The sequence below is a fragment of the Podarcis gaigeae genome (genome assembly GCF_964106915.1).
Source record: "Podarcis gaigeae genome assembly, chromosome: 2".
NCBI classification, from domain to species: Eukaryota; Metazoa; Chordata; class Lepidosauria; order Squamata; family Lacertidae; genus Podarcis; species Podarcis gaigeae.
Window position 1 is genome coordinate 81,119,624 of NC_139679.1, and position 26,671 is coordinate 81,146,294.

The 26,671-nt window shown below is 43.0% G+C and overlaps 2 protein-coding genes across 3 annotated transcripts in view; one reads left to right on the top strand and one right to left on the bottom strand.

Moving 5' to 3' along the window:
- Positions 1 to 26,671, bottom strand: part of PHF2 (PHD finger protein 2) — a 120,230-nt gene that overhangs the window by 52,630 nt on the left and 40,929 nt on the right. For both annotated transcript variants that reach the window (XM_083726999.1, XM_083727000.1), the window contains exon 2: positions 4,689 to 4,774. In XM_083726999.1, coding sequence (XP_083583125.1) covers positions 4,689 to 4,774 — 86 coding nt within the window. The remainder of the gene's footprint in view (positions 1 to 4,688; positions 4,775 to 26,671) is intronic.
- NINJ1 (ninjurin 1) overlaps positions 1 to 26,671 on the top strand; it is a 455,488-nt gene that overhangs the window by 30,716 nt on the left and 398,101 nt on the right. The window lies entirely within an intron of this gene.

The window sequence follows — 26,671 nt, forward strand, 5'->3', positions numbered from 1 at the left end:
AAATCAGATGAAGGAGAACACCACTGAAAGAAGGAGACTTACTTCTGAGCGATCACACTGAAAATAACTAACAGTGTACTTCTGTAAATGCTTACTTTGAGGCAGTCTCACTGTGTTCAATGGGGCTTAGTGCCTAGTGAGTATATATAGACTTTTGTCTACATGGGTCAGTTTAGACACAATGTCAAAGCATGATTAAGGAAGCTTAACTATGGTATGACATCTGAAACCATAGCCTGAAGAGGGTGGATATAGTTTATTTCTATGGATCATGGCATTAGTGCAGCTGGCGTTAAGTTTGATATAAAAGGCATCCCCTTGTAAACTATCTGTGACCCTAGTACAGTTCCTATCTCTCACACATGACCTGGAAAGAACAGTTAACATCTTGACCCTGTGAGCTGCAGAAAAAATCAAAGGACTAATCCTTGCATTTGCCAAAAAGATCTAGTTATCAGCCTCCTGTCAGCAGGAACCAGACTTCACACAGACAATGAAGGTCTCTCTTAAGAGTAGATTTATGATCCAGGAACTGTAGCGATAAAGATGTGGTCTTCCAAAATATAAGGTCGTGTTCTCTTCCCTTCAAATCTGTCTGCTATGAAACACTACAGGAAACCAGAAGGAACAGACACAGTTTGAAGGATTTGGTGTCTTGGTCTTCACGCACTAAGCAAGCCTCTTCCCTTCTCCAAGTTAGCTGGATCCAAGGTATACTTATAAACCCAAAGTGTTTCAATAGTCAGCTCACAGCTCCCCCTCTTTGCTCCTCAACAATCTCAAGGGTCATCCCTACACTTCATTGGACCATGAACCAAAGGAATGGGTGAGGGAATTCTGTTGCCTTGCTGACACAGGATTCTCGGGGAGAACTGAGGGGGCCGGCACAAAATGTTGTGCATTTTGGTGTTTTTATAATGTAAACTGTCCTGCAATCCTCGGCTAAAGAGCAGTAAAACAAACAAACAAACTTTGCTATCACAGAAGGCACAGAGCTCAAATCCCTGACTTTGTGCCTCATTTGCTCCAAGATCAGGTATTCCAACCGCCCCCAATTTACTTTCTTTTTCTCTTTAGTGTGAGTCAGTGGCAAACTGCTGCACTCAACTCTCTAGGTTTGGGGCAGTTAGGGAACATTAATTATATTGTGTGAATCATAGTCACTGCCCACATATTCACAACTTGCTGTCTAAAGTAGCACTCGCGTCTTTCACTTCCATGGAATAAACCAATTATTTTCTACTTCCTGGTGTGACAAATGTGTATACACACATTTTAAACAAACGCATGCCCTGACTCCATTGCTCTCCATAGGATACGTTGGGTCTATCTAGGCACATGGTGGGCAGGTATGCAGGCTGATGTACACCTCGTAACAATGTCACTAACTTTGAACTGAAATCATACACACAGTTTCAGAGCAAACAGAAAATACAAGCAGAGAAGCAGCAGACAGGGTGGTGAACAGTGGTGCTCACCTGATGGAGAAAGAGTGAAAATGGAGAAAGAGGAAGACAGGTGAGGCAGTGCTGAGGTCAACATGATGCAAATGCAAATTGAATCTGGTGCTCCAGCTGATTCTTTTACACTGCACCAACCAGAGGTCAGGTGTGTGCCGCCACCACCTCACCACATCATCCAACTCCTATCAGTAGCCCTAAATTATGGTTTGCCTGTTGTGCATATTGACGTTTAAGGCATGGTTTGGGTTTCAGTCAGTCAGGTTGTGCACCCATAGGAGGGACCAGAGAATGAATGACCACTGGGAGAAGGGCAGAGAGAAGAAAAACCATGGTACATCTACATCAGCACAACCGGCCGCCTTCATCTGCCCCAGCTGCAACAAAACATGTCTCTCCCACATCGGTCTCTACAGCCATAGCAGGCACTGTAACCTTCCAACCGTTTGACTTCACCCACAAGGGTCCGGTATTCCATTGTTTCCCAAGACAGGTGGATGCCAACAAGAGATACAACTAGTACCAGCATTATTTGAATCTCTCCAGTGTTGGTTTGTGCCCTTTGGGACTGGTAGGGCAGAGGGCAGGGAGGTCAACAGTATGTAGAGTCAAAGTCAATTTAACAGGCAGGTCCAATGAATTCTAGTTTTGCCCCCATCCTCTTCTCTGATTACTTCTACAAAATCAGCACTTAGACCTGTGTTTCTCAAACTTGGGGTTCACAGCTAGCTAGCGATGATGGGAGTTGTAGTCCTACAGCTATGGACCCAAGTTTGAGAAACACTGACTTAGACTAAGGAGGAGGGAGCTGATATTCAGTGCTACCCTCTGGTTTGTTTTCCTTATTTTCATGTTATTATCCTGTATTTTACTCTGTGAACCACCCTGAGATCTTATGATGAAGGGCAGTTTATAAATGAAATGAAAGAAAGAAAGAAAGAAAGAAAGAAAGAAAGAAAGAAAGAAGAAAGAAAGAAAGAAAGAAAGAAAGAAAGAGGGGTGTGGGTTGGCTGAGGGCAGACAGGTGGGTGGGGCAGTGCCTCCATTTGCTTTAACTTCTCATCAGCATTTGTCATTTTCCCAAATCTTATTCTGGGAATTGTTATTTTGACATCAAGAAATCATCCAAATCCAGCTGTGTCATACCATGGAATGCTTGCTTTTGTTAAAAGCCTTTAAGAGCATACTTTAACATGAAAATCATGTGCGGATTTTACAGTATAATTATTATATAATTATTATTATTATTATTTGTTGAATTTATATAACCGGCCTATACCCAGAGGTCTCAGGGCAGTTCACAGAATAAAATCAAGATATAAAACCACAAAATATCTAATAAAAAATGCCCTGTTTTGTCTACAGTCCCAGCAGCTATTCGACTGAGTGCAGCAAATTGTCACGGCCAGATTTTGTTGAGTTTTAAGAAGCCAAAATGTGCTTAAAGTATTCAATACTAGATTTATCCCCAAAACACACTTGTCATAATAACTGGAATATTACACTTGTTGTCTTCTTTGAAAAGTTGTTTAATTTTGATCCTGAGCACTAGCGGTTCCTCATTCCCTTTACACAGGAGGCCTATATAAACTGACAAAGTAAAGGGGTGTGTTCTACAGATCCCAAAATACATTGAGGACAGTAGAAGATAAATCATATATTTGAGTGGCAAAGAATGGAACTGCACCATCAACCTATATTAATATTAGACAGGCAAACATATTGCAACCTGAGGTAGCAAATTCCTTCCCCTGCCCCTCACTCAGTGTTTTATTGAGGTTCTCTTGTTAGGTAAAATCATAAGTCCTACGTTAAAATCATCCAATAAAACTTGAAATACTCTGATATATGTTCGCATCTCAATTCCCCGCTTCCAGCTGATATACTTCTGTCTTATCTATCCATTCATTTTTAGTCATTTATTCATTTTATCTTTCACTCCTAAATTATGAGGAATTAAATATCATATACATTGCTATGTTGTTATTGAAGAATTTCATCCAAGACGCCAAAAGGAAAATTAACATTTTATCTCTTACAAAGGAGGTCATTACTGACAAGGAGAATTTTCTGCCACATTGCTTCTCTTCCAGATAAGTTATTCAATTGGAAAATTATTCCCTTTACAATTGACTTATGCAACACTTTTCTGATGTGTGTGTGTTTCTCTAAGAGCGAAGCCTTTTAAACCTACCTCCAAAAAGGCAAATATGCGGAACCCTTTCTTAAAATGTTTTTGACTGTTTGCCTTAACATAACTTGCTGTATCATAGCAAGAAAATGTCATATTTCTAATCTTATCCTTAGTCAGAAGTAAGTCCATGCATATTTACCTGGAAGTTAAGCCCTGCTTAGTTAAATAGTGCTTACTCCCAAGAGCTAAAGAATTTCAATTTCCCCCCTGTGATTTTTCTAGATTTTTCTTGATGGCTGGGAGCTGGATGGGTGAAAATCAATTATTTTAAAGCAATGTAAGGAACTATGAAAGATCTGTCTGTGAGGGTCCATTTACCTATATAAGTTATCACTTGGTATTTCAGTCATCAGATAATGAATTTGCATGTTTGTTTGAATCCGTCCTTACTCAAGTTTCAAGTTTTAAGCAAAAATATTTAATAACAACATCAGTTTGTTGTCTTTGCTTTTTAAAGGTATTTATCATAAACAGAAAATATGGGCTCAGTTCTATACAGTGGACGCTCGGGTTGCGGACGTGATCCGTGTGGGATGCACATTCGCAACCCGCATCTGTGTGTCTGCGCACGCGCAGGTTGCCATTCAGCACTTCTGCACATGCGCAAAGTGTGATTTAGCGCTACTGTGCATGAGCAACCTCCAAAATCAGGAAGTACTTCCAGGTTTCGGCGGTCCATAACCCGAAAAAACACAACCTGAAGCATCTGTAACCTGAGGTATGACTGTATATTCCCGTTCTGTATCAGACTGTATTCCACTAAATTATCGCACATGCAGAATGTTTTTTGCAAGCGCCACAGAGCTTTGCTTGCCTCTTCTTCACCCATGTGCCAGAACCAGCTATGGGGGTTCCCACAACCCTCCAGCACAAATATGGGGGTGCTCAGGGGTGAGGAGGGGGAGAGGAAGCTTCATTATGCTCACAGAAATTGTTCTGCATGCACAATGATACAAGCCATACAATATTTTGGGTAAGAGAATAGTACTTATAATATAATAGAAGGACTCTATTGGTCAAGGGACTATACTTACAAGTAGACTTTCCATGGGTTTTCTCACAATTTGGACAGTGGTAGATATCAATATCTGGAGCCTCATCTTCTTCTACACCAACACAACTAAAAGACATAAAAGAACAAAGAGTTATGTACTGTCTTTTCTCAAATGTGAAAAATGGATAAAGCAATAAGACATTTCAGGGTTTATCAATCCTCATATCCAAGTTTCAGCCTACCTAGGCCATATATCAAGACTTGGAAATACCCATTATGTGATGACATGGTCTATGGTAGTTGGAGCCATTTCCATTCATTGTCTGACATACCAGGACGGCATTGTGTTTCTATCTCTTCCCCAAGCAATTGCCTCTGATTATGTAACTGGTTATCTGGACCTGGGTCAGGAGAACACAATGTGACAACACTCTTTTTGTCTTTAGCATCACTCTGCTGCTTTGGTGCAGCTGGGTTAATTATTAAAAGTAATGCCAAGGTCACACACGTTTTTTCATTTGAGAGCGACCAGACAAGAAGGACCTGCAATTCACACAGTAGACTTGAATGAAATATCAAAATGGAAGCCACTGGACAAGAATGATTGTAGCCTCTCCTTTTGCTTTCCCTTTACAAATGCAGTTTTATCGTAGGAATTTGGTTTGATCATCATCATCATCATCATTTAGTATGTATAACCCGCCCATCTGGCTGGGTTTCCCCAGCCACTTTGGACAGCTTCCAAAAAAAATTAAAAATACAATAAAACATCAAATACTGAAAAAGTTCCCTAAACAGGGCTGCCTGTTCATCCATTAGATATCAGGATGGTGTATCAAAGAAGACCCAAATGGTCCTACAACCATGAAATAAAATCTATTAAATGCAGTCCAAACAACTTTTAATTCAGTAGGCCATGTTATGCAACTAAAGTGCCCAGAGCAGTCACAATTTTTTGAGTTGGCATTGCAAAGTTAATGAAGTTGGTGACAGCCATACTTCTGCAGAGAGGGTGTTCCACAGCCAGGGTACCATGATAGAGCAGGGCTTCCTCCCTCACTGACAAGCACTTTAAAAGGAGCCTCGTCAGCAGATCTTAAGACATGGGCAGGCTGGTACAGAGAGAGGTTAATTGGGTCATATCCCATTTTGGGCTTGAAAAGTTGAAACCAGGACCAGAAACAAACAGGCAGTTTTCTGCTCCACAGGAATTATAAACAGGATGAAAGAAATGTGGAATAAACTGGCATTGTGATCTATGGCCTGGCTGTGGGAAGTAATGCAAAAATCAGGAAGCTTCTACAGGATTCTAATGATATATCTTGGTTTTCTAAAGTAGAAAGTATGGTCACAAAGGAAAGCTTGATTTTATATATGGTGGTGTGTAATCTTTTTTTCCTGCTACATGCTTAAAACTCTAAAGCGGTCTTCCTTGGCCCAGTGCCCTCCAGACTGTTTGGATTGCAACATCCATCAGCTTCAGATAATACACTGGCTGGAGGAGGGTGACAGTTGTTGTCTATAGAACATCTGGAGGACAATCAGGCAGGGGGCGGCCGGCAAAATATTTTACTCGCAGGCCGGTCCACTGTCCCTCAGACCTTGTGGTGGGCCAGAGAAGCAGCACTGGGGTGGGGGCTGGAAGAAGAGGCAAGGGGGGCAAGTAGTCCTCCTCCCCACTCCCCAACCCCAGCCGCTGTGCTTACCTTCCCAGGGACTGCCACCACCACCACCACCACTGCTGCTATTCCTGGGTAGGCAGAGCAAGCTCATCCGCTCCGCCCTCTGGCCCACAGGAGCACCAGGATGGCGGCAGCAACAGCAGCGGGAAGATGAGCAACGTGAAAGGGCTGGCTCTGGAGAGGGGCTGCTTAAAATGGCACTCAGCCAGCTCAGCCCAGCCCCCTTCCTCCTCTAGGTAGGGTGGGGAGAAGCCGGGAGGAGGAGGCAGCGCTGTGTGTGGAGGGGGGAATGGAATGGCGCAGAAAAAATAATGGCGCAGCCCGAACGAACAGAACCCCACACCGATCCACGGACAGTCTGTGGGCCAGATCCTGAAGGCAATTGGGCCTTAGTTTGCCAACCCCTGCGATCAGGTATGTGGCCATGATTCAAAGTAAATATAAATAACATTAACATAACCAACACCCCTCCTTGGCACACACATACCACAATGACTCCCAACTGCCCTTCTGCAAAGTAAGAATATAAATGATTTCAACCAGTACAAAGTATGTAAATACATGCAGCTATGCTGGTGGTTCTGGATGCAGAAATTGGACATAATTGTAATATTCAGTGGTACCTCTGGTTACGTACTTAATTTGTTCCGGAGGTCCATTCTTAATCTGAAACTGTTCTCAACCTGAAGCACCACTTTAGCTAATGGGGCCTCCCACTACCGCCACACAATTTTTGTTCTCATCCTGAAGCAAAGTTCTTAACCCGAGGTACTATTTCTGGGTTAGTGGAGTCTGTAACCTGAAGCGTATGTAACCTGAAGCGTATGTAATCCGAGGTACCACTGTAGTTACAACCTGGATCTCTTAGAAATCAGCCCAAAACAGTGCTGAACTAACCAATGTGCCTGCAGAATATGGATTTTGTCTGATGATAACCATTTTGGATTTTGGTTTTGTACAAGTTATTTTGCTGCCATAATCCAGCTCCGCTACACAGAGAAGGAGGACATGTAGCTCACAGCATTTCTTGGTTGCCAAGAAGATTTCTCACATGACAGATGCTCAGGACACACATTAAGGTAGATGACAGAAAATACGGGGCAATGCAGTGTAGGCTGCAGTCAAGCTGTGGGAATGTAATCCAAGGAGAGAACAACCCATGAGAGGGGAATAGAAACTAGATTGGAAAGGAGTCAAGGGCCCAAAAGATTTATTTTTTATTTTTTTTAAAAAAACTGTAGCATAAGCAAGGAATTGTCATGCAAAGGAGTAATTTTTTTTCATAAGCAACTGAGTCAAACATAATTATCTTTTGCCTGAATCATCTCAGCTTGAAGACACCATCTTTGGCTACAACCTTGCCAGCACAGGATAGACACAATTTAAGCTGAACTGATCCAGATTGCAGCAAGAAGCAGTGTGTGTGTGTGTGTGTGTGTGTGTGTGTGTGTGTTCATTTTAACAAGATTTCTGTACAGTACTGCCTAATAAGCACAAACCTTACATACGTAAAGGTACCCCTGACAGTTAAGTCCAGTAGTGAACAACTCTGGGGTTGCAGCGCTCATCTCGCTTTACTGGCCGAGGGAGCGGACATTTGTCTGCTTCCACAGACAGTTTTCCCGGGTCATGTGGCCAGTATGACTAAGCCGCTTCTGGCGAAGCCAGAGCAGCGCATGGAAATGCCATGTATAAAACATAAAATATCCTTAAAACAATACCATTGAAATCAAACGTTCAAAACGAGTAGACACAACATTTATCAAAAGATAGGTAAAATGGACTTCTATACAGACAGATATATTAAAATCACATGTCTGGGCAAGCTAGCCTAAACAAAAAATGTTGTCAGCAAGCACCAAAAACATTGCAATGAAGGTTCCTAGCCTATTCTGAATTGGTAGGAAGGTTGTTGCTGCCACATGAAAGGATCAATGCTTTTGAAGCATGGAAAGATTATTATGTGGCACTGGTAAAACTGCCAGTTTGGGTGTCAGAATCAATAGCTTTCCAGTGGCAGCCAGAACCCAACTCCTTTCCAGACCTAATGAACTTACAAATGCTTATCCCAGACTCTATCTGTTGATGCAATAGATCATGTGGCTGCTCTGCAGGAGAGGACAGATGGCAACAAACCGCAGCCCTAAACAGCCTCTGCCCAGTATACCTGAAGGAGCGTCTCCACCCCCATCATTCAGCCCGAATACTGAGGTCCAGCTCCAAGGGCCTTCTGGAAGTTCCCTCATTGCGAGAAGTGAGGTTACAGGGAACCAGGCAGAGGGCCTTCTTGGTAGTGGCGCCCAGCCTGTGGAACACCCTCCCATCAGATGTCAAGGAAATAAACAACTATCTGACTTTTAGAAGACATCTGAAGGCAGCCCTGTTTAGGGAAGTTTTTAATGTCTTATGTTTTATTGTGTTTTTAATATTCTGTTGGGAGCTGTCCAGAGTGGCTGGGAAAACCCAGTCAGGTGGGTGGGGTATGTATGTATGTATGTATGTATAAATAAATAAATAAATAAATAAATAATTTTTTTTAAAAATTATTAACCCATAATCAGGCTGTAGCACCTCAAGAAAAGGCAACTGCTACATTATTATTGTAAGTAAGCCGGTGGCCAAAATAACTAGGTTCTCCCTGGGTACGGTGCACCTTGACTTGCTGCCTCAGAGAGCGAAACAGCTGGCACTGACCCAGGCGCTGCACATAGGGTAGGATTTTGCATTTCTCTGCTCTCTCACAATGAGACACCAGCACAGCTGAAGCAGCTACTGCCTCTGCACAGATTAAGGAGTGCCCCCCCTCCAAGGTTCAGTCCAATACCTTCAATGCTGTGAGATATAAATCTCACAGCATTAAAGGTATTGGACTGAACCTTTATCTCAACGGATAGTTTGGCTCTGATGCCAAATATACCATGAAATTGTGTTCTGTCAGGAAATGAATGCGGCTTTCAATCCCCAAATAGAGGTTATGTCCCCTGTCCGTCCCCCGTTCCCCCCATCTCCACCACAATATATTTCAAGACTGTTCCTCTCCCTACAACCACACAGCCTCTGCTGACCAATGGGCACCGGCTTGTGAAAAGTTTGGAATGTGAAAAGGAAATTTTCAGCTTTCTGGTTATGACAGCTTTGCGTGTGTGCCACAGAGGGCTCTGGGTGCATCAAGCAACATTCCCCGATAGAATGAAATTTGGTGACCCTGTGTGCCAAATCACTTTAGAAGAAAAGGGGTCCACTCACAGACAAAAGTGTTTTTTTCTGCCTATTTATTAACACCTCAAGGTGTATGGATTAATTATGGCCCCCCAAAGAGTAGAAACCCCCTCACAATAGGTTCCAGAACACTGCAAATATGTGACACAGGCTGCATACACACGTTAACTACAATTACAGCATACTTAAATTAACACACACACACCCCGCAAAAATCCTGGGAACTGTAGCTTACCTCTCACGGAGAGCTACGATTTCCAACACCTTCAACAAACCAAAGTCCCCAGGATGCTTGTGCTTTAAATGTTGAGACTGTCTCAACAATGTCAAAATGGGAATGCCAGAGACACACAAAGGGCTGGAGAGAAGAGTGTCCAGAGCACAGCAATAAAACAAAAACAACCACCACCTTCCCTTCCTCAGCTCTTATAATACCAATGGCAAACCAGCCATCAGGTGGAGCTCAGGTAAAACTTGCACAAAAATACAAAATTTAGCTTACTAGGTAGCAGGTTGAAAGCCAGGACTTTCAAGGCTCCATTCCACATATAGGGTCAGCTAGTCATGGCCTTGTCATCTGATCCAACAGGTCATTTAAGTTATTTTGTGTTTCATTGCAAAAAGTTGAAGTATAAGGCTGCTATTCATTAATCACAATTCATTAATCACAATATTAAACACTTAACGCTAGTCCTTCAAATACAGGGCAGTCCTCTACTCAGAAGTAAGTCTCATTGAATTCAACAGGGAGAGTGGGGATAGGATTGCAGCATAATTTTTTTTGTATTGTGCATCAGTCTTCTTCCTGCAGAAAACAACTTGAGACTTTTGTGAATGATGGGAAGCTCATAACTCTTTGTACTTTGATGGAAACACCACACCTAACCCAATTTTGGAAGCAACCAGCTAAAGCTATAAATAGTAGGCAGGAATCAGGACTTTTCAGCATAGAGCGTAGAAAGAATCATCAGTTACTTTCTGTTTTTCGACAGCCTCCTAGCACTTCAGAATTCATTTGATCACATTTCTCTCGTGTTCTCTTAGGAAGGTCTGACAAACTAAATGCAATTTCAGCAAAACAGAAACTCTTGCTTCAACAACACCCATTACACCTTGGTAAAGAAATAGTCGATTTCATAAGGGAATATACATGCACACAAACAAGCTAACTTTCTTTAAAAAGTCAATCTTCCAGGTGAGCAAATTTAAACACAAAGCTGAAAACTGACCCTGAACATAAAAGGCCAATGGCTCGTCTCTTATTTGCAACAGGGCCACACTCCTTCGTACAGTAATTAACAGGAAAATGTCAACACCCATTAAAACTAATTTGGAAATTTATCCCCACTTAGTAGGATTGCTTCCGTTTTCTGACCATGGTCTACCTCAGGTCCACTGAGCCAAGCTGCACATTACACACGAGATCTTTGGCTGTATTTTCCAGTGCGAGGGGCTATGACTCTGCTCACAGCAGTAGCTGGATGGTAGCTATTTCTACCATGCTATTTTACCTATCAAATCACTTTATCCCACCCCAGAAGCATATTTGTCCCATGGAGGAAAAAACCACAGGTGCCTGTGCATTCTTCCATTGCGGAACAAGGATCTGCTGAAATGGGGATCTTGACTGGGTAAGTGGCACACAAGGAGAAAGGTTTAAAACACGGCCAGTGTGGTTTAGTGGTTAGAGTGTTGGACTAGGAATTGGTAGTGAAATAACTGCGATGAAATATAGGCAAAAAGAGAGCACTGTGAGGAAAGGAAGTCACTGTCTCTCAGCCTAGCCTACTTCACAAGGTTGTTATAAGAATAAATTGTGGACAGGGAGAGCTATGCATGTCACCTTGGGCTCCTTGGAGCGAAGGTGGGTTATAAATGCTAATTTAATAATAATAATAATAATAATAATAATAATAATAATAATAATAATAAGTGGAGTTACAGCATTGACATCTAAGGTTATAAATACAGAGAGACCAGGTTCCGGTAACTGAAGGAAGATATAGATGTTCATCACACTTTACATGTCAGTTACGTTTGCCCGATCGCTAAACTGGTTTTACAACCCATAGGAAGCACATAAAGGGAAGGAGCAAGCGCATGCAGCCAACCAAGGCTCTCCAGTGCATGCTTAGAATTATGCACCTGCCTTTTGTATTTGGTGTGTTTGATGTGGGGAGCACCACTACAACATTGGTGTGGCTGCTGCAAACATGACTCCCGTGCCAAGTGTGAAGTGTCTCTTATACAAGCAGCATCAGAGAAGAACCGATTCAGATTAGTAGCTCAGTCTTTGAAATGGCATAAAGGAAATTTTGCTAGAGTGCAGCATTTTTAAAAATCTGCGCATGGAACTGAGTGCCTTGTATTAGACATGATCTGGAATGAGAGCCCCAGTTCTGAGATTTCCACAAAGAGAGTAATACTAACCGTGCCTAAACAAAGGAGGCGAATGAACCATTTTACAAAGGTTCTGCCATTTGGAAAGTAAAGCAGAGTGAAAATATTGTGACAATATTAAGCTGTAACGGCAGATGGGCTTCTCAAATCGTATGTAGGATAGTTGGTGCCTCCTATGATCAAATTATGACATCTGGAAATACAATAACCATATGCCAGAGAAGATAATGGTGGCAATCATGTTGGGAGGAGCCAAACAAGGGAGAGAAATAATGGCTCTTACATAAATCACAGTTTTAGGTAGATGGAATTTCCCACTGTGTTCAATATGAGCACTTGGAGGCTTGGCATTAAGCATGTGTGTAATCTAGAGACTAACTGAAAAAGAGAGCAAGGGTCAGAGAGACAAAGATCACCATGTCTTCCAACACAAAATCCTGCCCAAACAGTGGCCAGGCTAGATAAGAGAAAGATTCGTGGGCAAAATCCTACATCTGCAATGTGCAACTATTAAGCATGGAATAATGAAGATTCTCATCTGGTTGAATTTTTTTTAAGCACCTTGGGTGCTTATTTGTATTGTTTTATTTGTATTGTATTATTTGTATTGTTAAACACCATAGATTTTTATTGGTTTTAAAGGGTTTATTTACAATGTTTCAAAGCCTCTTTTAGTTGTTTCTAGTATAGGATTATGAACTGCCTTGAGATGTATGTGAAAGATTATTAATAAATTTACAAAATAAAATATCATCTCCCAGTGCATAGATGATACCTCTGCTTGATAAGAGGCACTAAAACCTATGGGAAATTTAGAACATTTTTTAATTTTTACTGCACTGTGCAAACATTCTGCAACAAAGAACCCCCAGACTGCTAAAACGCTTGTTTATTTCTTTATTTTGTAACTGTAAAAACATCAGAAGCCTGATGGTTGACTGTCATTCACTGGAGGTTTTTAAGCAGAATTTGGACAGCCATCTGTCCTGGATGCTTGAGTTGAGATTTCTGCTTTGCTGGGGGCTGGGCTAGATGACCCTCGGGATCCCTCCCAACTCTGCAGTTCTATGATTCTATGATTTCTTTCTCTCAGCAGAACCCAACAATTACCTCCAAGGGGAAAGTCAACTCATTGCAGCTCTTTCTCCCCCTCAGGACTACAATGATAACTACTGTAAGAAAACATCCTCCCTATTATGTGAAACACAGCAATATTATCTACAATCCTCTCTCATAAATTACATATTTCAGCAGATGAGTCATTATGAAAATATGTCCCTGGCCTGTTTAATTGCTTCCCCTTTATACACTGCATCCTGATCAAAAGCGTAGCAAAAGTTGATGAGAGTCTTTTTGCATCCATTTCCAGTTCTTGCTGCAACAAGCAACTGAGAGATGGCAGGGCAGGAAAAACTTTCACACCAAACTCCAGCTCCTCAGACTTTGATTTCTGTCAGTCATCTGACATGCCTACTGCAATGAATAGGACTACAATCCGAGCACTGCAGCTTTAAATCATTTCTGAATCACACCCAGCTCAGGTGAGGCTCAAAAAAGGGATATGAAACCTAACGAATCCACTATCAAAAGGAAACTAATAACAGATGACAAGATCACCATGTGGCAGACAAATTCAGTCTTTTGGAACTATATTTATCTCACCTGGTAGCTTTGATCCCCATATTACAAGAAATACAACAAAATGGAGATTACTTCAACCTACAAACCAGAAAAACAATACGTTTGCTCCTGCCAAGACAGGAGGGCTCATGGGTCAGGCTTTACACATTTAAAGTCAAAGATGGGACAAATGAATCCAACATATTTGCTCATGGGTCAAACTTTGCACATTTAGGGCAGACTGAAGACATGCATTTCTTTTACTGCTTTGAAAGAACATCTGTAGGTGAATAATTAAGATAGATAGATAGATAGAGATAGATAGATAGATAGATAGATAGATAGATAGATAGATAGATGATAGATAGATAGATGATAGATAGATAGATAGATAGATAGATAGATAGATAGATGATAGATAGATAGATGATAGATAGATAGATGATAGATAGATAGATAGATAGATAGATAGATAGATGATAGATAGATAGATGATCGATAGATAGATAGATAGATAGATAGATAGAGGCATGGAATTGTACCCAGTAAAGTCATCCGATCTGTGCAAGGACTTCTGCTCCCACAACACAAATTCTCCTCTCTCTTCTCCCCGCCCCCCCTCCATGTGCCCAAGGAATCTATTCTGGGTTTTCCCCAGATCCTTTCTAGCTGACCTGGGGTGGGGTGGGGGGTGCAGGATAAAGAGGCCCCCTGGCACAAGTGGAAATCCTCCCGTGAAGAGGACGACTTTGTTGTATACAACCACTGGTTTGTACGTCATGCTAAGCCAAACTATGGTCAAACATGAACGATCAACTGCTCACAACTAAAATCACAGACACTTTCTCTTCCGCTGTTCCCGCTGATGCTCTGTCTTACCAGTATTCTCTGGCAGCAAAAATGCATGTACAGTTCTTGGCCACTACCCTTTTTTATGGGGGGCTGTTTTATCTAATTTAAAAAGTATCTGCTTTCCTTAGTACCTTGGGCATCTGTGTGATATACAGATAACCCCCTGATCTGCCCATTCTTCTACATCTCATCTGTATGTAGGACAGCTTGTCTGATAATAGGGGGAGCAGATATAGACTGAACACAGTTTTCTGATCCAGAGATCAGAAAGGCCTTAAAAGCTGCTTTCCACAGCCACTATTATGGAATTCCTAGCTGATATTTTGAATTATGGTGCTGGAGGAGACTCTTGAGAGTCCCATGGACGGCAAGAAGATCAAACCTATCCATTCTGAAGGAAATCAGCCCTGAGTGCTCACTGGAAGGACAGATCCTGAAGCTGAGGTTCCAATACTTTGGCCACCTCATGAGAAGAGAAGACTCCCTGGAAAAGACCCTGATGTTGGGAAAGATGGAGGGCACAAAGAGAAGGGGACGACAGAGAACGAGATGGTTGGACAGTGTTCTCGAAGCTACTAACATGAGTTTGACCAAACTGTGGGAAGCAGTGGAAGACAGGAGTGCCTGGCATGCTCTGGTCCATGGGGTCACAAAGAGTCGGACATGACTAAACGACTAAACAACAACAGAAACAAAAATACACCTGAAGTTCAGACCAAGGGTGGAATGCTTATTAAACTACATCTTAAGAAAGATCACCTTGTTTATTTCTCTTGAAAAACTAGTGTGGTCCGGTTGTTATTGTATCAAACTCAGAGCTGGGAAACTTGGTGAAACGTCATGAAGCATATTATCACTTGCATGGCTTTTGGCATGCAACTCTCCTTCAGCTTCAATGCACTAGGAGTAAATCAGGAGCAACAGTGAAGGACTTTCCAGGGCTGCTGTGATGACAACTAAAGTCAAAGTCTACCAAGAACGGCAGCTTCATTTTCCACTACACCAACCACTCACACCTTTATATGTTAAATATTTAAAGCCAGGAAAATGAGGAGCTGTGTGGGTAGTTATGAACATAAGCTATTCATGTGATTCAGCATCAAAAGGTTGATTGACATAATAAGCGGATAAAAGGTAAAAGGTAAAGGTACCCCTGCCCGTACGGGCCAGTCTTGACAGACTCTGGGGTTGTGCGCCCATCTCACTTAAGAGGCCAGGGGCCAGCGCTGTCCGGAGACACTTCCGGGTCACGTGGCCAGCGTGACAAAGCTGCATCTGGCGAGCCAGAGCCGCACACGGAAACGCCGTTTACCTTCCCGCTGGTAAGCGGTCCCTATTTATCTACTTGCACCCGGAGGTGCTTTCGAACTGCTAGGTTGGCAGGCGCTGGGACCGAGCAGCGGGAGCGCACCCCGCCGCAGGGATTCGAACCGCCGACCTGTCGATCGGCAAGTCCTAGGCGCTGAGGCTTTAACCCACAGCGCCACCTGCGTCCCAATAAGCGGTTAAGCTAACCACAATTATTGAATGGTGTGCAACAATGTAAGTGTGGCATCGCAATTGCTGGCATCCCTCTTTTGATCAAATCCTGATCATCAGCTACCTCAAGCTTATGCATTACTGTGGATCAGCTGTTTGGGCCAATAAAAATCCTAGGGAGTTGCCTGGTTGAAGGAAATTACAATCTAAACAATAATAAAAATGGCATCATATCATTTTCCTTGGAGCACATTCACATGACAGCTGCAATATCGTGAACATAAGGATAACTCCAGAAAATGTAATGTACAGTGGTACCTCAGGTTAAGTACTTAATTCTTTCCGGAGGTCCGTTCTTAACCTGAAACTGTTCTTAACCTGAAGCACCACTTTAGTTAATGGGGCCTCCTGCTGCTGCTGCGCCGCCGGAGCCCGATTTCTGTTCTTATCCTGAAGCAAAGTTCTTAACCTGAAGCACTATTTCTGGGTTAGCGGAGTGTGTAACCTGAAGCGTATGTAACCTGAAGCGTATGTAATCCAAGGTACCACTGTATCAGTTCCTCAAAGCACTGGACGTTGGAACATCAGAGCCTCGGACTCAGAACCCCATGTCCAGACTTTGAAAAGAATTGGCATTTGGGACAACCTTTGGAACATATACGCACCAATGCAATCCTCAAAGTGTAAGGCTGAAGCATTTTGCTCAGTTCAGTTGTGTTATATTTACATACTGAAAATAAGAACAATGAATTTTACTACAAATCTGTCAGTGCAGGTTTTTATGATAGACGGCTCCAGGCCAGGTTCTAACAATTTTTCTAAAAGCAAGCATAGCAGTCCACTTCTAAAAATAATATTTCATAAAATGCTATAATTAAATATTCATTGATTCCCAACAGGCTTGTGTCCTTAATAGGCATGGTGATGCACATCCTGATGGGCAGATTAACAAATGCAGCTTTTAGCACAATTGTTAAATCTATATCCAAGCACGACAGCTGAAAGTGTCACAATCTAATAAATAACAAGGGGTGTGGTGCTGTTTTTCAAAAAGCTTATCAATAAACTAAATACATTTTTAGAGTACGTTGGGATAATCCTTAAACATAGCCTCGTGAGTAGGGATGCAGAGATACAGTTACCACACAGCATGCAGCTAAATGGTCTAAAAAAAGTTTTAAACTGTGAATAATCTATAAATTTGCCCTGAAATAACCTTCATCCAGGGCACCTGTACTCAGATGGAGACACACTACTCTGTAGTTAGTTGATCTACTGTGGGTGGTGGATTTGTAATCCTGGCATCGTGCGGTTTTTCTCTAGATAGCCTTCTGGTTACATAGAATCATAGAATTTTATAGTGGGAAGGGACCACAAGGGTCATCTAGCTCCACCTCCAACAATGCAGGAATCTTCTCGCCCAATGTGGGGCTCAAACACACAATCCTGAGATTTAGAATCTCTTACTGGAAGGAATTTTTTTATTTTGTTTTGACTCAGTTATGAGTTTCCCTTCCATGCCAAAAACAGTTTTGACTTATACTAGCAGCCACGAACCAATTTTCTGACCATTATTAAATACATTGGGTTTTTTGTGTTTTTTTTTTCCTTTTAAGCCTCTACTTGCTCCTTGCTGTTACTCTTAAGGCAATATTGCTGACTTTGATCTACAGCATGGGTAGGCAACCTCAGGCCCGGGGGCCAGATCCAGCCCAATCGCCTTCAAAATCTGTCCCACGGATGGTCCAGGAATCAGCATGTTTTTACATGAGTAGAAAGGTAAAGGGACCCCTGACCATTAGGTCCAGTCATGGACGACTCTGGGGTTGCGGCGCTCATCTCGCTTTATTGGCCGAGGGAGCCGGCGTACAGCTTCCAGGTCATGTGACCAGCATGACTAAACCACTTCTGGCGAACCAGAGCAGCACACGGAAACGCCGTTTACCTTCCCGCTGGAGCGGTACCTATTTATCTACTTACACTTTGACGTGCTTTCGAACTGCCAGGATGGCAGGAGCAGGGACCGAGCAACGGGAGCTTCGAACTACCAACCTTCTAATCGGCAAGCCCTAGCGTTCCACTACATGAATATAATGTATCCTTTTATTTAAAATGCATCTCTGGGTTATTTGTGGGGCCTGCCTGGTGTTTTTACATAAGTAGAATGTGTGGTTTTATTTAAAATGCATCTCTGGGTTATTTGTGGGGCATAGGAATTCATTCACCCCCCAAAATATATATATATATAGTCCGGCCCACCATATGGTCTGAGGGACAGTGGACTGGCCCACGGCTGAAAAAGGTTGCTGACCCCTGATCTACAGGAATAAATACCAGTCAAAGCACACGGCACCATGGTTTAAAAATGCAGCACATACATATGGCCTGGAAAATAGTCCCTGCACAGAAAGCCTGATAGGTAAAAGTCCAGCATATAAGCAAATGTAAGAACTGAGAGGCAGTTACTCCAAAACTGGCTAGTTTGATAGGAAGCCAAAACTTGCATTTTTCATAGCACTAAATTCATGAAGGGTTTTAGAAAGGAAGATGCATAACAGAGCTTTCTTGTGCACATATAAAGGATGAATCTCTCATCAACAGGGCTAAAATGTTGCATAAGAGGTGGACTGACAGGTTTTTCACTCAGAAAATGTAGCAGCAGTCTTAGAATGTGGGCAATAAAGTTTGCATCACCCCTTGTAGGTCACAAGCATGAAGCCACATTTCAAAGCAACTAGATAAGAATCTGAAAGGTTTTGTGAAAAGCGTAACATGGAAACCTGAACTGGATATTATTTTGTTCATTCACCTCTTGAATTTATCGCTGCTGGATATTCCTGTGTGGTGTAGTGGTTAAGAGCGGTAGTCTCGTAATCTGGGGAACCGGGTTCACTTCCCCGCTCCTCCACCTGCAGCTGCTGGGTGACCTTCGGCCAGTCACACTTCTCTGAAGTCTCTCAGCCCCACTCACCTCACAGAGTGTTTCTTGTGGGGGAGGAAGGGAAAGGAGAATGTGAGCCGCTTTGAGACTCCTGAAGGGGAGTGAAAGGCGGGATATCAAATCCAAACTCTTCTTCTTCTTCTTCTGTTGGTAAGCTGTGCTGGTGCATTTTAAAAGAATACTTGACATTTTGCAAGGAAATCCATATTAAAATTAGCCTATGGTTTCTCATAAAAGAAAAATCCAAAGATATATGTTCGTGGATGTAAATATGATATAGAACTTTCCAGTTTTATCTATTTGAATTTGCCAATATGTCCTTATTATGTAATTTCTCTATGTAATAGTTTTTTAAATAAATTGAGGACATTATTACCAAACGTTGCCAGAAAAAAATAACATTTACATGTCTGCTCAGAAGGAAGTTTCACTGAATTCAAGAGGGCTGCATGGGATGTTGGGGGAGGGTGGATGACACGTTGTGCTTCTTTTGGAGTAGTTTGTCCACCTTTGGTCCCCACCCTGCACTCAGCTCTCACCTGAGGCTCCTAGAAGCTGTCAGCATGCAACAGCGGCCACACCCCAGGAAACAGCTTCAACTGGCTGGCTAAAGCAGGTAAGGTTAGCCGATGGGTCTCAAACCCTCAGTGAGTTAGGGACTTGCCCTGCATGTGAAGAGAGGCTCTAGAGCAGGGGTCGGCAAGGATTACCGGCCATAGGCTGGATCACTCCCATGGAGATCATCCATGGGCCAAGCTGGCACAGCACGACGCCGGAAACTGTGTCTGTGCAGAAGTGATTTTTGGCATCTGGACATGCATAGACGTGATTTCCAGTATTAGCACAGCACACAGGGGACACTCCGAGCAGGCAGCTCAGTTTGGGGCGGCTCGTGGGCCAGTAAAACGGTCTGCATGGGCCGCATGCAGCCCGTGGGCCACACGTTGCCAACCCCTAGAATCATAGAATCATAGAGTTGGAAGAGACCACAAGGGCCATCGAGTCCAACCCCCTGCCAAGCAGGAAACACCATCAGAGCACTCCTGACATATGGTTGTCAAGCCTCTGCTTAAATACCTCCATAGAAGGAGACTCCACCACACTCCTTGGCAGCAAATTCCACTGTCGAACAGCTCTTACTGTCAGGAAGTTCTTCCTAATGTTTAGGTGGGATCTTCTTTCCAGCCCCTGCTCCAGAGGATTGAGCAGATGAGACCAATAGTGGGTCCAATGATCAGGAAAGTGGTTTCGGCATGTGAGGGGCAGATGGGGCTCATCAACCTGGGGAGGTAGACCATCTAGGAGAAGGAAAACTCTTATCCTAAATCTCTGCTGCCTTGCAGGATATCTTCAGGAGAAGATAAGGCTGCCAAGGAGTAAATCCACTTCTGGAGTGGAGTCCCTAAGATGGATGGATGGTGCTTTGTACACCTCCTTCCAGCAACTCCTGCAGCCAAGGTGGTGCCAAACATATGGCTCTGCTATCCTTTGGACCACACCAGCGAGGCCAAGAGCATCGCTGGGCCTCCATACACACTGCCCAATCTTGTGTCCTGGGAACATCACTTTGGCACTGCTAATGCAGTGGTTTGACTTCACCCCCATTATGCACTCCATTGTCTCTCAAGACAGGCAGGTGCCAACTAACAACTCCCAAGATTGCAGCTTTAAAAATGCAAGATACCATCCTACTTCAGCCATGTGTATAATATTCATTTCATCATACTAAACAAACAAAGGAAATACTGATAGTTTCATAAATTTGCTCAGATACTGTAAAGAACCAATTCCCATTACTGCCTGTTCTGTGTGAAAATCCAATTCCTCCAGTGCTTTTATTTGGGAACTTATCTAGCAAGCTATTTCATACAGTAGCTCACACATCTCCCTTATAGTATCTTCTTACTTTGAATTCAGAATGAGTAAATGCAATGCTAAGGCACGCCCACATAATTAGTAATTAGCTTTTTATAGCTCAGGAAATAATAAGCAACAAAAATATCTATCTATACGAGCTTTTAGAATTCCAGAGGATTCTTTCTTCTTTCTTTTCCAAAATAGCAATAAAATAGGCTGTCAGAAACCACAGAGGTAGTGTCTGCAGGCCTTGGATTTTTCTTTTTAAATATTTATCTATGTCAGAAAAGCCACTCAAGGCATCTCACAAAGATAAAACAAACAGAACATTTGAAATATCAAAACACAAACTACACATTTAAGCAAGGAGACTATCAGTGAAACCAAAAAGAAGGACACTGTTCAGCTCTACACTATCTGTAGTGATATCAACTATTTGTGGAGGGGGGGAAGGGCTGAGGAGAGTGAAGGGAAGCATTTTTAGCAGCAGTCTGGCACCTAACATGAGGGCAGGAGTTTCAAAATGACCTGCTGTTTGCCCAGAAATGTACTTGGATTTGATTCAGAAGCTGCAGTTAGGCGGATTGCTGCAATGTATGCATGTATGCATGTATGTATGTATAAAACAACTCTGCTCCACACTGGTTGCTGCTTTGCTCCTGGGCAAAGGTGTTACTATTAGTACAGGAAACACCCTGGGGCCAGTATACTTACTGGACTGCCTTACCTCGCATATGCCCACTCGTCCAATTAGATCATCGGAACTGATACAGGTGCCACATTTGGCACTTGTAAGAAATCAATCGTTCAGTGTGGCAGAACCTTCACTTTGGAACTTCTTGCCTATAGACATCAAGCAAGTGCCTTTGCTGTTTTCTTTCTGGCACATGCTTAAAACTTTTTTGTTTAGCTCAGCCATCCAGACATGTAGAAGTTATAGGTTTTTTATCTCTTTTTAGCTACTGTTGACTGGAATCATCTCTTCAAAGCTTTCAAATACCTGTTTTGAAACACTTTTTTATCTAGAATAGTAAAGTTTTATATTTTTTGCAAACCACTAAGGGATTTCCTTGCGATCAAGCTGCATATAAATTTTGTTAAATAACTAAAAAAAAAGATTTTGTATTTTCCCTTTTCTATCTATCCTTTCATTACAGACTTTTTGATCCCTTCCACTCTGCCTCCACCACCACCACCCCTCCCAGCTCCTGCTCTTTTGGAGATTTGTGGTTTTAACAGCATTATATTCTCTTTGGCAACCTTTTCATTACAAACGAGAATGTTCATTAAATTAATGTTAAGTGATGACTGCTCTAATTAGGACACTTATTTCAAAGGCAGCACATATGATTCAAAGACAGTGCTTCCAAGATGTTCCTTTTCCTATTAAGATGTAATTTGAATGAAGACGTACAGCTTAGTATAAAACATTTATAATTATTCTCTGTAATACAAACTCGCCGGCGTAATGAGTGAGCCAAAGTCTCATGCCTTATACGATGACTGGCTCGCGCTGATATTTTTCCCAGATTCATTGTGCGGCAGCGTTCCTTCTCTGTTACTATAATTACAGGTAGAAACAAAGTGCCGTTCATTTTGGTGAATGGTGTTCTGGGGCCAGTGGGAGTTTATTGAAAAGACAAGGCAAACAAACACATACTAAGTAGTGGTTTTAGAAGAAACTGAATTCCCAAAGAGCGAATTTGGGGAGGCAAAATGAAATGTTTGCTTGCAAGGTCAGCATAAGGATATAATAATTGACTTGAATGGGGTCATATTGTGCATTTACACACTGCTGGCAAGAGCCAGAGTCACCACCAGCCTTGACTACTCCTTCACCACACTCCGGAAAGGAAATGAGGTCACCACCCTCCTTGATGACAGCTCAGTGGTGGCGGGTCTCTCTTCCTACCTGCTGCCCCACACCAGTTTTGAAAAGCAAAAACAGTTGTCACACTGCTAAGAAGAAGAGTTTGGATTTGGTATCCCGCCTTTCACTCCCCTTCAGGAGTCTCAAAGCGGCTAACAATCTCCTTTTCCTTCCTCCCCCACAAGAAACACTCTGTGAGGTGAGTGGGGCTGAGAGACTTCAAAGAAGTGTGACTGGCCCAAGGTCACCCAGCAGCTGCATGTGGAGGAGCGGAGACGCGAACCCAGTTCCCCAGATTACGAGACTACCGCTCTTAACCACTACACCACACTGGCTAATCTGGCAACCCTACCTACCTTATGTAAAGACATGCTCAGGAAAGAATTCTTTTTGTTAATAGCAGCCTACCGCTATACAAGTGAGGATGAACACAAAGTTTGTGCCTTTTGATACTGCTTATGAAATAGCACACAATTCACTATTTCTTGCCCTCATCGAAGTAAGTGCACACTGAGTGAGAATTTGTGAATGCTTGCACGATGCTGTGGATCATCCTTTCCCAAAATTTACATAAATATTTTTTGGGGGGTCACAGTAATAAATCCTGCTATGTTAGCCTCACTTTACAACACGGGCTTAAAGTCCAGAGCATTCACTCAGAAGAAGAAGAGTTTGGATTTGATATCCCGCCTTTCACTCCCCTTCAGGAGTCTCAAAGCGGCTAACATTCTCCTTTCCCTTCCTCCCCCACAACAAACACTCTGTGAGGTGAGTGGGGCTGAGAGACTTCAGAGAAGTGTGACTAGCCCAAGGTCACCCAGCAGCTGCAGGTGGAGGAGCGGAGACGCGAACCCGGTTCACCAGATTACGAGTCCACCGCTCTTAACCACACCACCACCCTTGCTCTCAGGAACCAAATGAACACACACTCTGTTCAGTGACACCTTCTGGAGAGGAAGGATGCCCATGCATACTATAATCCTAAACTGTGGCTCAGTTGCACAGTGGTTAGTGGGCTGGACTGGGACCTGGGAGACCAGGGTTTGGATCTCCACTCAGCCATGAAGCTCACTGGGTGACTTTTGGCCAGCCACTCGCTCTCAGCCTAGCCTGCTGTGCGGGATCATTGTGAGGATGAAATGGGGAGGGGGAGACCGATGCCCACCACCTTGACCTTCTTGGAGGAAAGGTGGAATATAAACATAATAAAGAAGATAAAAATTACATCCCTAGTAACAAATTAACATCTGCATTAAGTTCTGAATATGCTTTGGCTATCAGGAGTCCAGCTGCTAAACTGAATGAAGTTCAGCTAGTTTTAACACGGTCGGGTCTTTTACTCCTTCATCAGCCAGCCACATTGTGCTTTGATTCCTTTCCTTATATTTCATAGAATCTTGGGGGAAATTGCCTATCAAGAACGCCCCTTTAATTGCACCATGGTGTACACCAGGCATGTTCAACTCCCAAGAGACTGGCAGTGATCTACCCATTGGACCAAAGTTGTTTAGCTTTTTGGGGGAAGTCAGAGTTGTTGAGTTGTTTGTTTTTTCCTCTAAAATAATATTTTAGATCTCTGATCTCCATGGTTAAAGCCAGTAGCCTAAAAGTCCATTAATAAAAGCCTTGAATAGTGTTTAGACTTAGCTAGGCTTGCATAATGTTGTTAGTTATAAATAGTTCTTGAACACAAGGGTTTAGAATTCCTCCCCATTGTTCAATGTCAGCAGCAAAGAGCAGTCCTGCTCATACGCAGACATCTGAAAACAGTAGAGTGGCATGTAGAATCCTATTCAATTGCTTCTACCAGTGGACGCGGGTGGCGCTGTGGGTTAAACCACAGAGCCTAGGGCTTGCTGATCAGAAGGTTGGCAGTTCGAATCCCCGTGACAGGGTGAGCGTCCAATGCTTGGTCCCTGCTCCTGCCAACCTAGGAGTTCGAAAGCACATCAAAGTGCAAGTAGATAAATAGGTACCGCTCTGGCGGGAAGGTAAAAGGCTGCTCTGGTTCGCCAGAAGCGGCTTAGTCATGCTGGCCATATGACCCAGAAGCTGTACGCTGGCTCCCTGGCCAGTAAAGCAAGATGAGCGCCACAACCCCAGAGTCGTCCATGACTGGACCTAACAGTCAGGGTCCCTTTACCTTTACCAGTGGATAATAGTACCCTTTGAATTATGGTGCTGGAGGAGACTCTTGAGAGTCCCATGGACTGCAAGAAGAACAAACCTATCCATTCTGAAGGAAATCAGCCCTGAGTGCTCAGTGGAAGGACAGATCCTGAAGCTGAGGCTCCAATACTTTGGCCACCTCATGAGAAGAGAAGACTCCCTGGAAAAGACCCTGATGTTGGGAAAGATGGAGGGCACAAGGAGAAGGGGACGACAGAGGACAAGATGGTTGGGTAGTGTTCTCGAAGCTACCAGCATGAGTTTGACCAAACTGCGGGAGGCAGTAGAAGACAGGAGTGCCTGGTGTGCTCTGGTCCATGGGGTCACGAAGAGTCAGACACGACTAAACGACTAAACAACAACAACAATAGCACCCCTAGGGGTGAGGGTGGGGAGAGCGATGCCACAGGAGGCCCTGAGTCTACCCAGGTGGACAATAAGCTCCCGTTGGTGGTAGGGTGTGGAAAGCCCCCAAACAGGTTGCAAGGGTGCCTAGGTATGCCACTGGTTCATTGACCATTTCTGTGCAACATTTGACAGATCAATTTATCAGGTATTTATGGGCCAGTAAACTTCCAGTGCTAGCATTGTTCAGCTGCTTCTTCATTTCAGATAGAGTATAGGAAAAGATACAAACAGCCCGGACTGGAATTTGTTCTCAGAGCTGAACATTTGTGGCGACACCTATTTGCAGATGGGGGCTGTCAGATAAAGACAGCATTCCAAAAATCCAGTGCTTTCAATTGGCCTGGAAATTTCAGCTATACTTGGCAAACAAGTTGATCAACTCTGTTTAGCTTGCTGCAGCTATATTCTTATTTTTCTTCTGACATTCACAATCAAGAAAACAAATAAGTTTAGAGTGAAACTATGCAATAAAATTATTTTTTAAGCATTAAGGTTTTAGTTTTCGGTTGTTGTTTTTTTAAAAAAAATAGAATACTGTACTTAATAAGAAAAAACAGAGGGGAAGGGAAGCAACAGAACTCCTGTAGGTAAGATATAGCCATCATGACCAGCAGCTGTTTAAAGTCACAATCTCCATGAATTTGTCTATTCCCGTAAACGTTCCGAATTAAGCAGATTCCATATCTTAACTACAAACTGTGTGAAGTTCTTCTTTCTGTCCTGAATCTCCCAACATTCTGCTTCACTAGAAGGCCTTGCATTCCAGTATTATCAGAAAGGGAGATGAACTTAGCTCCGTCCACTTTTTCCACATTATTTCATAAACCTCTCTTGTGTCCCATTTTACATGCCTTTTTTCTAACCTAAAAAGCCTCAAATGCCAGATGTCCCTCATTGTGGCATTATCCCTGCTGTGTGGTCATTTCAACTGCCCTCCTTTCCACATCTTTTCCAGCTCTACTCTACCCCTTTTGAGATCTGGCAACCAGAAATGTACACATTAATCCAAGCATGTTCAAATCACAGCTTTGTGTAAAGGCTTTACAATACTGGAAACTCGGGTTCCAATCGCTTGCTGAACAATCCTAGCACAGAATTCATGTTTTAGCTCACAACTGCCACACGCTAGGTCCAGGATTTCCAGTGGAAGACAAACAGGAGGAACAGGTGGGAGCAACCAAAGCTATACTGTTTCTGGATGGTTCCAGGGGGCAGGCCACCCTTATGGTCTCTTCCACCTCTACACTTCTATGCTTCTATGTTGGAGAGTTCCCCTTGATTTCAGTGGAACTTGTTTGCACTAATACGGCTGAGGTTTACATAGATGGTCTCCCATACACACATCAGTCTTTATGATCCCTGTCATGGCCAGGGATCTTCCGAGTGTTGACAGAAGAACAAAGTTCTCTTATCCAGCAGACAACAAGGCTGGGGGGGGGGGTGGCAGTGAGAAATTCAGCTTTCTAGGTCAATGACACTTCAGCATTTATGGCATGGGTAGAAGCTGGAAGCGGGGAAAACATGAA